The following is a 10,832-nucleotide window of genomic DNA, read 5'->3' as shown; positions in this document are numbered from 1 at the left end:
TTGTAAAAAGAGGAAAAGACCGTTTTCTCCATGAAACCGTAAGGCGTGTAGCCCTACAGTCACGTACGTGAGGGCTGCCCTGCGTCTCTGCCTGGCATATCCGTATGTCCTAACTTTTCCTAATCTGTAAGAACCAGTGAACCCGGAAACTGCAGCTCTTTTCTCACCAACCCAGACAAGCGTGCGAAGGCTCCGGTAAAGCAAGAAGCTTACTGTGACCAGAGGCTGTGACCTCCAGGCCCTTTGAGGACTCGAGGCGAGCCGGGCCAGCACCACTGTCTGTCCTCAGGCCTGTGGCCCTGGGGTCTGTGTGAAGCACCGAGGCGCTCTCACGGCCAAGGCCAACCAGACCCTCTGCCACGACCCACTCACCTCCATCATCTTGTTTTCCCTGCTCTCATCGGCTGGCAAACCGCATTCAGAGGTTTCAACCATGGCTGTTTCCACTGTTTGGGCCCAAAGCATCACGGTGGCCTGGACACCTTCACGGTCACCACGCCAGGGAAGGGAGGGCGGCAGTGGGTGCCAACAGGGGCCCCAAATCGGTCGTTCCCACCTGCTCCTGATGCCCAGCTCCCGGTGGGGTCCGGCCCACACCCCCTTCACTGACACAGACACCCCTGCCTGAGCCTCGGTACGTCCTCCTCACGGGCAGCAAGGGCTCGGTCACTGCCGTCCCCTCTCCTGGGACACCCAGGCTCCCCAGCCCCGGGGCAGCTTCACGGTGGCTTTCCCGATGCCTCTGGTGAAGCCAAGTGCCTGATGTCCAACATCTGGGCCCCACGGCGTCTGGGCCCCCTCCCCATCTGCCGCAGCCCCGAAAGCAAGGTCACAGTGGCCCCGAGATCATCTCCATCCAGGCCCAGCACGGGGCTACGGGGCCGCGAGGCTGCGTCTCTGCCTCCTGGCACATTATTGTGCTGAGGCCCGGCCAGAAGAGGCGAATGGAGAAACACAGCTTCTGGAGACAAATACAACTTTAACACTTAAAAATATGTAAACTGGGATCCCTGGGTGGCACAGCGGTTTAGCGCCTGCCTTTGGCCCAGGGCGCGATCCTGGAGACCCCGGATCGAGTCCCACATCCCACATCGGGCTCCCGGTGCATGGAGCCTGCTTCTCCCTCTGCCTGTGTCTCTGCCTCTCTCTCTCTCTCTCTCTGTGACTATCATAAATAAATAAATAAAAATAAAATAAAATAAATCAAAATAAAAATATGTAAACTACTTTACACATATTTAATAAAAAAATCAAAGTCACTACACTGTCATTGTATGTTCTGCAGTCATCCCGCCGAGCCAAGCTCCGTGGGGCGACCAGCTCCGGAGGCCGGAGGCCTGACATCTCCTGGCGTGTCCCGGGCACGGGACCCACCGTGCATGCCGCGTTCACTCTCTCGGTTTTCCCCAATTACCGAAGGCTTCCCCTACACTGAGGTTTTTTTTTTTTTTAAGAATTTTTAAAAATTTATTTATTCATGACAGACACACAGAGAGAGGCAGAGACCCAGGCAGAGGGAGAAGCAGGCTCCATGCAGGGAGCCCAACGCGGGACTCGATCCCAGGTCTCCAGGATCACGCCCTGGGCTGACGGCAGGCGTAAACCACTGAGCCACCCGGGCCGCCCTACACTAAGGTTTTGAACACATCTCCTTCCATTTTTTAAAAAAAGATTTTATTTATTTATTTGACAGAGAGACAGAAAGAGATCACAAGCAGGAGGAGGGACAGAAGGAGAAGCAGGAGCAGGGAGCTCCGCGCGGGGCGACCCCAGGACCCCGCGATCGTGACTTGAGCCGAAGGTAGAGGCTCAACCGGCTGAGCCAGCCAGGCGCCCCGTCTCCTTCCAGCAGTGAGCCTGCCCCTATTCTACTTTCCGGCCGTTCACGTCTGTGCATGTGGGCAGCGGGCATCCCGAGCCGAGTCCGAGGGGCTGCTCTGAGCCCCACGTGCATGCCCAGCGGGGACGCGCCAGGTCAAGGGATCTGCGGCTGCAGGAGTCTGCCAGGAACGCGGGGCGCGGCCAGACCTGGAGTCCCGGGGCCCCCACGTACGTCAGTTTAAGGTGGGCACTGCCGAGACGGGATGATCTGAGGGCAGGGCTCCGGTCAGCTGCGGGGAGAGTAGTCCCCGAGCAGAAAGGGGGATGAGGGGTCCAGCCCCCGGCCCACCGCCCAGGGGGGCTCCAGGCTCCCCAGCAGCGGACCTGGGCACAGCCCCGCTGCAGGCGAGGCCTCAGCCCCTGACAGTGCTCTTACCTGTAACTGAACTTGTACCCAGGGTTTCCATGTGGGGGGGGCCTGTGCCGGGGGGAGGGGGGCTCTCAGCAGAGGCCTCCCCACCGTGAGGGGAGAGCCAGGAAGGCACCTCTCCCCACTCTGGCTCAAACCCAGGGTGTCCCCAACCCCAGCCCTCCCCGGGGCACAGACAACTGCCAGAGCCTCCCGCAGCGCACGGGACCCTCGCCCCAAGCGCTGTGCCACGGGGCCGCTCCCCCTGCTGAGAGGAGCAGAGGAGGCCAGTGAGGCCTTGGCTGCCCTTGCACTGCCTTGTTGACTTCCAGGCCACAAACAGCAAGGCTTTCAGTTTCCAGACCCGATCCAGCATCCACGGGGCACGACCCCCCCAAGACAACATCAAGCAATTCTGGGACACCAGCGGGGTGTTGGAGAACAAAACCTGGACAGTCTGGCCCGAAACAGAACCGGGTCGCACAGGTTAAGGACAAGGATGCCGTCAGCTGTCAGGGGCTGTCAGCGGTACTTCTGACCCACCGACGAGACCAGAGGTCCCCACGGCCTCCTCCTCATGGTCTCTGTCCGCGTGTGTGGGATGGAGCTCAGGGGACTCCGGCCGTGATGCACGCGAGTCCACAGGCAGACGAGGACGTACGCGGGGTGAGGCGGGGCAGCATCCTCTCTCCGCGTTTCCCCACGACAGCACGGCCACCACCGCCACCAGCTGTCTGCGCCCGAGCTCAGCTGAGCCCCCGCCAGGAAGCGACCCCGCGCGGGAACAGCGCTCACAACGTAAGGAACACAGGCCGACACCACGCGTCGAGCAAACGCTCCGTTTTACTAAAAGTCCACATATACATTACACTTTACAAAAACAGCATCTATCTGGACCCCCAGGGCCCCCCTAATCCAACAAAGGGGGTTCTGAGGGCGCGGAGAACACGAGGCCCGCCTTCCAAACGCAAAGCAGCCACCAGCACGGGGCACTCGAGCCTGTGTGGAGCCCTCGTCGCCGCCCCAAGGGAGGGCCTGGGCACGGCCGGCACCCAGCTGGACCCACAGACGTCCCTCAGGAAGAGGAGACCGGGTACCCGTAGTGGTTGCGGTCAGTCTCACCCAGGGTCAGCGTCAGGGACAGGCTAGGCTTCCGGCCCAGCTCCTCCTCCAGGCAGCGCTGCGGGGGCCGGGACTTGAAGAAGTCAGAGACGTAGCGAACCTAGGGGGGAAGGCGAGAGCTGCCGGGGGCTGGGGACTGGCACGGCCCCCCGCCCCGGGGAAGGCAGGGGGGTGAGGAAGGGGCTCTGGGGGGGAAGACCCGCGCAGGGAGAAGGACGAGGGTCCCAGGGCAGTGGGCGGTGCGGGGAAGGTCAAGCCCAGGAGCTCACGGTGAGGCCGGCCACCAGTGCCCCCTGCAGGAGGCCAACCAGGACATCACTCCAGTGGTGCTTGTGGTCAGACACGCGGGTGTAGCCCACATAGAGCGCAAAGGCCAGCAGGAAGAACTGCACCGTGGGCCGCAGAAGCCGGGCCCACTTCCAGCAGAGCCGCGCCTGCACGTACAGCTGCGGGCCAGAGGGCGGCGGTGAGCCCGGGAGCCGGCTGGGCTCACCCCACACCCAGGCACACACGGGAGCTGAGTCCACGAACAGGAGCCAGTAGGCCCGGGGCCTTTGGCTCCCAGGAGCACACCAGTCAGCCCGATCCATCACCACCTCCGCCCACCCCTCTACGGAAGGAGAGACTGAGGCCCAGAGAAGGCAGCGACTCGGCCGGTCCCAAAGCCAACCCTAGGAACAAGACTCACCGCCAAGAACATCATGCAGTACATCCCAAAGGAGGAGTGTCCGGAATAGAAGGACAGCCTGAGAAAGGAGAGGCCAGGCGTCAGGAGGGCTGCACAGAGAAGACAGCGCAGGGCCCAGGCTCGGAGGTGCGGAAGCTCAGTCCCACCTCTGCTCCCCTCCCACTGTGTGGCCTGTAGTCTGGGACCCAGCACGGGGGTGGGTTGTGGGGAAACACAGCCCCTCCTCATTTCTCTGACCACACAACAGAAAGTCTCCAAGTGGGGCTCACGGCCTTTAGCACAAATGTCGTAGGGCCACCAAACAACCAGCGCAAACACCTGTGTCCGGCAAACAGGTACCACCACATGTCAGGGTTATCTCCCATCTGTGGTACTTGAGGCAAGAAGTAAATTCAAGTTTTAGCAAAAAGCACATCAGTGGACAAGAGAACGTGGCAGACTAAGAAGCTCCAAAGGGCCAGCCCTCCTGAAGAGACATGGAACCCACGGGTAGGAACAGAGCCTGACTGACGAAGGCCACACGGACCAAGAGCAGAACCGACCTCTCTGCACAACTGTGCTTACTTGTTTGGACCCGGTGTGCGGAGCTGGACCCCACCCTCCCGGCGCTGAGCAGCTAGCTGGGGCAGTGCTCTGAAACACGTACAGCCAACACTTGTCCCTGCCGTCCGGGGAGATGCACAGCGGCTGAAGCCCGAGAAGGAAGCCCTTCGCTCTCACCTCGCCTGCCCGTCAGGTGCGCACAACGCACAGGAAGCCCGAGCGAGCACCGAGGCAGGGCCCCAACACGGCGCACAGAGCCCACCTGTAACCCCAAGAGCTTTCTCCTAGAGCCTGGTGTCTGAGAAAATCTCCACCGACCCACTAGTCATCAGAAAGAACTTCACGACCACACATGACAAAGAATACAAGATTTACAAAACTAGTGCAGAAAGGCCGCTAACCAATCAACAACCGCAACAAACACCAACAACAATCCCTGGGGCAGGGAGTTCAATCCGATTCCCAGAGTTGCTGCACTACAATATGAAAAATGCCCGGTTTTCAACCAAATTAGTACTAGGCAGGCTGGGAAAAGTGTGGCCAAGGCACAGGGGGAAAAAATCTAGTAAGAGAAGCTGTCCCCGCGGACATGCAGGCGCCAGACTTGCTGGACAAGGACTTTTCAACAGCCGTTTAAAATCTGTCCAAAGGGGCAGCCCTGGTGGCTCAGCAGTTTAGCACCTGCCTTCAGCCCAGGGTGTGATCCTGGAGACCCGGGATCAAGTCCCACATTGGGCTCCCTGCATGGAGCCTGCTTCTCCCTCTGCCTGTGTCTCTGCCTCTCTCTCCTCTCTGTGTATTCTCATGAATAAATAAATAAAATCTTAAAAAAAAAATCTGTCCAAAGAGCTAAGCGATGTCTCACTAGAGAATACTGACGGAGACAGAGATCATCTAAAGGAACCAGACAGAGACGTTCTGGAGCTGAATCTGAAATGCATGATCACCAGCAGATCTGAGCAGGCAAAGTGCAAGCACGGACACAAGTCAACAGAGATGATCCAACCGGAGGAGCAGAGAGTAAAGGGAAGGGAGGACCAGAGGTGGGCACAGAGCCAGAGCAGTCACCTGCACAGTAGGAGCCCAGAGGGAGCCCAGAGGGGAGGGGCAGGCAGGGCCACAGACAGTGTCTGCAGAAATAACAGCTGAACACCTCCCTAATCCTATCGAAAACTTAATCGACGCCCCAAAGCAGCTTGATGAGCTCCAGCAGGAGAAACTCAGACACGGTGTAATCAACCTGCCAAAGGACCGCCAGGGAGAATCGTGCAAGCAGCGACAGGAGACCCCTCCTGGACGAGGGCCCTCGGTACAATTAGCAGCCGGTTTCGCATCAGAAGCCTTGGAAGCCAGAGGCAGTGGGATGACACATTCAAAGGAACCCAGAATCCCACATCTGGCAAAGTTATCCCCTAAAAACGAAGGAGAAACTAAGACATTCCCAGATACGCAAAAAGTGAGATTTCACTGCTCAAACACCTGCCTTCTAAGAAATTCCAAAAGGGAGTCTTTCCAGGAACACGAAAGGTACCAGACAGCAAGTCAAATCCACACAACGACCTGAGAGACACCAGCAAGGCAATTACACAATACGAACTTCTGCACTGAAGTACCTGTGGCTTAGGATTCCTGGGTTTTCTGATAATTTTTTTGAACTGCATATACAGGAATGAACGTTGGCTAGATTTACTGTCGTGATCATTTCAAGGCAAATACAAATGCCAAGTCATTATATTGTGCACCTAAAATTAATACAGTGGTATAGGCCAATTATCCCTCAATTTTTTAAAAGATTTTATTTATTCATTCATGAAAGACACAAACAGAGAGAGAGAGAGAGAGAAGCAGAGACACAGGCAGAGGGAGAGGCAGGCTCCATGCAGGGAGCCTGATGTGGGGCTCGATCCCGGGACCCCAGGATCATGCCCTGGGCCAAGGCAGGTGCTAAACCACTGAGCCACCGGGGCTGCCCTATACCTCAATTTTTAAAAAATTGCATAAAACAGGGACACCTGGGTAGCTCAGCAGTTTAGCGCCTGCTTTTGGTCCAGGGCGTGGTCCTAGCACCCCGGGATCAAGTCCCGCGTCGGGCTCCCTACATGGGGCCCACTTCTCCCTCTGCCTGTGTCTCTGCCTCTCTCTCTCTGTCTCTATGAATAAATAAATAAAGTCTTAAAAAATAGTAATTATAAATCTAAGTTGTTGAACATAAAATGTATAAAAATATAATTTGTGAAAATAATCTCATAAGGGCACCACATGGCCATAAACTCTTAGCACGGTCAACAACTAACAAAAGGCGGCAGTACGGAAGAAACACAAAGGTCAGCATAAAAACAGAAAATATGCAGAAAACAGCAAAACAGCAGAAAGCCTTCCTGATCCATAGTTACAATGAATGGCCGCGGGGTGGGGGGAGCCAGGGGGGCAGGGGCCAGGAGTGGGGCTGAGGGGGGAAGAGCCGGGTGGGCACCGACTGGGTAATGATGATTAATACACATGGAGCTTCTTTCTGGGGCGATGAAAATATTCTGGAATAAGACGGTGGAATGGCCGCACAACTTTGTGAATTACTAAAAATCAATGAATTGTACACGTTAAAATAGCGAAATTAGTGAATTTTAGCTGTGTGAATTTTATTTCAATCTTTTAAAAAGGAAAATAAGAATGGCAATGGAGCTTATCACAGAGTGAGAGCACAGAGCAGAAGCGGGGCAGAGGGCTCAGCCCCTGCACCCGCGCCCTCTCGTCTGCAGGACCCAGGCCCGCAGCCACCCCCCACCTCAGCCTCTGCTCAGTGAGGGAATCACCTCTTCAACCTTCTCCGCAGGAAGCTCGCTCTTCAGCATCCAGCTCCTGAGGGTCCCGCTCCAGGGCCCCCTCCTCCCCCAGGGGTGGGGAGCGGGAAGATGCGGCTTGGGGCCCCCGCATGACCCCGAGTGGGGGCTGCTGGCCCGGCACCCACCTGGACTCGGTGACGTTAGCGGGGCTTCCCCTGCACACCTTCTCCACCTGCACGTACAGCGAGCAGTTGACGCGGCTCCAGTCAGGGTCGCACACCGCCAGGAAGTTGGGGCGCAGCCGGCCAATCATGTACTTGGCCAGATCCGTCAGAGACTGACTCACCGCAGCCCCGAACAGGAAGGTCCCCAGCACCTTGTAGACGGCGGCCACGTAGTTGTTGAAGTCGGAGCGGGAGTAGAGGCGGTCAGTGTACACCAGGTAGGCCTCCCCGGCCGAGACCTGCAGAGGGGACAGCTCAGGGCCGCGGGGGGCTCCGGGTGCAGGGTTCCCGCCCCCGGGTCGGCTGGGGTCCCTGGGGTACCGGGAACTCCAGAGCACCCCGCAGCCCGCCCACCCGCCCACCCTGGCCAGCCTTACAAGGACAACGGTGGCCGTGATGGTGACCCCGGCCATGAGCCCGTGTGTGATGGTGTCTGGACGGTACGGGTACCGGATGGAGTCGTCCCCACAGTAGAACCCTCGCTTGTACGGGGCGTTCACAAGCGTCAGGATGGCGAAAGGCAGAGAGGCTGGGGGCAGGGGAGAGAAGCCAGTGGCCGGGTGCCCCCCGCCGCCCCGCACTGACCTGACAGCCAGCAGGAGCCTTCCCCACGGCAAATGGGGGGCGCTGCCCCATTAAAACCCCTCGCGGTTCCCCATCACCCTCAGACGAACACCAGACCTTTCCGGGCCCGCCGTAAGCCCCCCGCATCTCCCACCCCCCGCTTCCCTCCAGCCCCCTTTCTGCTCCTGAACAAACTCCACAAGCACCACCCCCGGCACCTGGCACGCGTCCTCACTGCCCGACACGTCTCTGCCTAACTGCCCTCCAGCCTGCGCGCCGTCCAGCCTTTCACGGACGACATGTGTTCTCCAGGTCCCCGGTGCTCTACGTATTTATGCAGAGTGTGACGCTCCTCACCGAGCACGGGAGGGGGGTGCCATATGCTCAAGGCTGTCCCTGGGGCCTTCCCAGGGCTTGGCCTGGGCAGGTGGTCGATAAGCATCTTTGAAAAAAAGGGGGGCGCCTGGGAGGCTCAGCGGGTGAAGCACCCGCCCTCAGCTCAGGTCCTGATCCCAGGGTCCTGGGACGCGCTCCCGCGTCTCCAGGAGCCACAAGTTCTGGCAGGAAAATGAAAGGCTCTGGGGTCCTAGGGCCCTGCTGAGCTGAGAGTGACAGCCACACGCAGAGCGCCCTTTGCCCTCAGCAGGGCAGGTGACAAGCCTAAAAGGGTGTGACTCTTCTGAGGCCTGAATACCACAGGAGGCCGTGGCAAGGCCAGCTCCTCCTCCCAGGGGACCAAGTGTAGAGCGGAGTCTGGGGACGCAGAGGGCTGCCCGCGGAGCTGGGAGGGTCGGGGTGAAGAATCCCGAGCAAACAGCAACGGGGTCAGGGATGCTGTGGGGCTGTCAGGTAGGGCACACAGACGGTGCTTGCGGGGACTGAGGAAGTTCAGGGCGGGCGGGGAGGAGCACCGGGCAGGGGCAGTGGCGGTGCCAGGGTGTAGAGGTGGGCCGGGCCTGCAGAGCGGCCAGGCTGGGGCCGGTGCCAGGGCGCAGAGGAGGGTCCCCAGAAGGCTGATCGTGCTGCCCATGAGGCGGGGTACACCCGTTTGGAGCTGTTTCCGTGGGGTCCCTCAGCTGCTGAGCGAGGGCCAGGGTGGAGGTGGGGGGGGGGGGCTCCAGGTTGGGGGGGGCCAGGCCAGAATATGCTGAGCCATCGGCTCAAGCCTCATCCTGCAGCTGCACAGGGTGCCTGGGCGCCCAGGTCGGCCTCCCTGCTCCTGTCCCCCGCACCTCTCTCGGGGGCTCAGTCACCCTGAGCTGGAACCGGAGCTCCCAGCATGGAACCGGGGCCTCTGCGCCTGGGCTCTGGCTCCGGCCCTTGCGGCGGGCACCCGTGCAACCTCCCTGCCTTTGCATCACCCCCACAATACACCGTGTTGTCCTCGGTGCTGCCTCGTCACCCGAGGAAAGTCAACTGCTTCTGCGCTGAAGCCTCAAGAATGGGAGCCGTGGGCCTGGCCTCAGCACCCCGCGCCAGGGGCTGCGCCCACCGGGTCTCTGCTGGCCTGCGGGTGCTGTGTGAGCCCAGCAGGTGCCTGGACCTCTCTGGTCTGCAGCCGCACCTCCCCGCTGCTTGGTGGGGGAGGCTTGATTACGGGCAATGTCCCTTGTGCCTGGCCCGCAGCAGGTGCCACACGGAGGTTTAAATGTAAGGGACAGTTGCTCAGTAGAGGGCTGGGCTGGCACGGGCACCCCCCGCTGCGGGGTCCGGCTGGCAGGAGGCTCCCGGAAGGCCTGGCCCGGGGCGGAGCACAGCACGGGAACCCCGGGGGGGGGGGGGGGGGGGTGCAGGCCCCCTCCCCTCCCCCCTCCCCTCCCCTCCCCCCTCGGCCTCTGTCGCCGGGACCCCGGGGCGGGGGGCGGGGCCCTGGGCCCTGGGGCGCCCCTCCCCCAGCCCGGCCCGCACACCCGCCCGGCAGGTTTGGGCCGCCCGACGCCCGCGGCCCGGCCTCCTCGTCCCCCCGCCGGGGCCGGGTTCGAATCCCGCCGCCCCCCGCGGATGCGCGCCCCGGGGGGGGGGGTCCGGGTCCCCGCGCGAGGAGCCCCGCCCGCCCCCGCCCCCGCCCCCGCCCCCGCCGCCGCGCCCCGGGCCGCGCTTACCGACCAGCACGCACAGCACGTCGAGCAGCACGAAGACCCAGCGGCGCCCCATGCCGCCCGCCCGCGACCCCCGACGCCCGTCCCAGCGCGTCCCGTCGCGCCCCGGCCAGGCCGCGGGGTCACATGGCCGCGGAGCCAGGCCCTGCCAGGGCGGGGCGGGGCGGGGCGGGGCGCGGAGGGCGGGCGGGCGGGAGGGCGGACTCTGCCCCCGCCCGCCCCGGCCCGGCCCGGCCCCGCAGCGGGGAGGGGGGAGGGGGAGGGGGCAGGGGAGAAGGGGGAGGGGCCGCGGAGGGGGAGGGGAGCGGGGAGCCCGGAGGGGTCATGTCTCCACCCCCAGGCTGAGGGCCAGGGCCCCCGCCCCGCTGAGTCGGAGAAGGGGCCGAGCAAGAGGGAGGGCCCCCCTCCCCCCTCCCCCTCCCCCCTTCCCCCTCCCCCTCCCCTCCCGCCTCCCCCCCTTCCCCCTCCCCCTCCCCTCCCCGGGGGAGCTCGTCCTCGGCCGGTGGGAGCGGCCCTTGCGGGGGCGCCTCTGGGCACCTGGGTCGGGAGGCGGGACAGGACACAGGCCCAGCGCCTCCTCCT

The 10,832-nt window shown here is 61.7% G+C and overlaps 1 protein-coding gene across 2 annotated transcripts; it reads right to left on the bottom strand.

The window, feature by feature from the left end:
- Positions 1 to 3,055: 3,055 nt before the first annotated feature.
- Positions 3,056 to 10,408, bottom strand: PLPP2 (phospholipid phosphatase 2). Of its 2 annotated transcripts, none has more exons than XM_072722097.1 (6): positions 10,254 to 10,408; positions 7,965 to 8,116; positions 7,549 to 7,826; positions 4,041 to 4,098; positions 3,622 to 3,798; positions 3,056 to 3,452 (listed from the first exon to the last, which is right to left on the bottom strand). In XM_072722097.1, the coding sequence occupies exons 1-6, from the start codon at positions 10,303 to 10,305 to the stop codon at positions 3,306 to 3,308; spliced, it is 864 nt and encodes a 287-aa protein (XP_072578198.1). In that variant the 5' UTR covers positions 10,306 to 10,408; the 3' UTR covers positions 3,056 to 3,305. The 2 variants fall into 2 exon arrangements, with proteins under 2 accessions (XP_072578198.1, XP_072578199.1); XM_072722098.1 differs by having other exon boundaries at positions 10,258 to 10,371.
- Positions 10,409 to 10,832: the final 424 nt, after the last annotated feature.

The sequence above is a fragment of the Vulpes vulpes genome, chromosome 9, assembly GCF_048418805.1.
Source record: "Vulpes vulpes isolate BD-2025 chromosome 9, VulVul3, whole genome shotgun sequence".
NCBI classification, from domain to species: Eukaryota; Metazoa; Chordata; class Mammalia; order Carnivora; family Canidae; genus Vulpes; species Vulpes vulpes.
The sequence above is the reverse complement of the archived record's forward strand: the minus strand, read 5'-3'. Positions and strand labels throughout refer to the sequence as shown.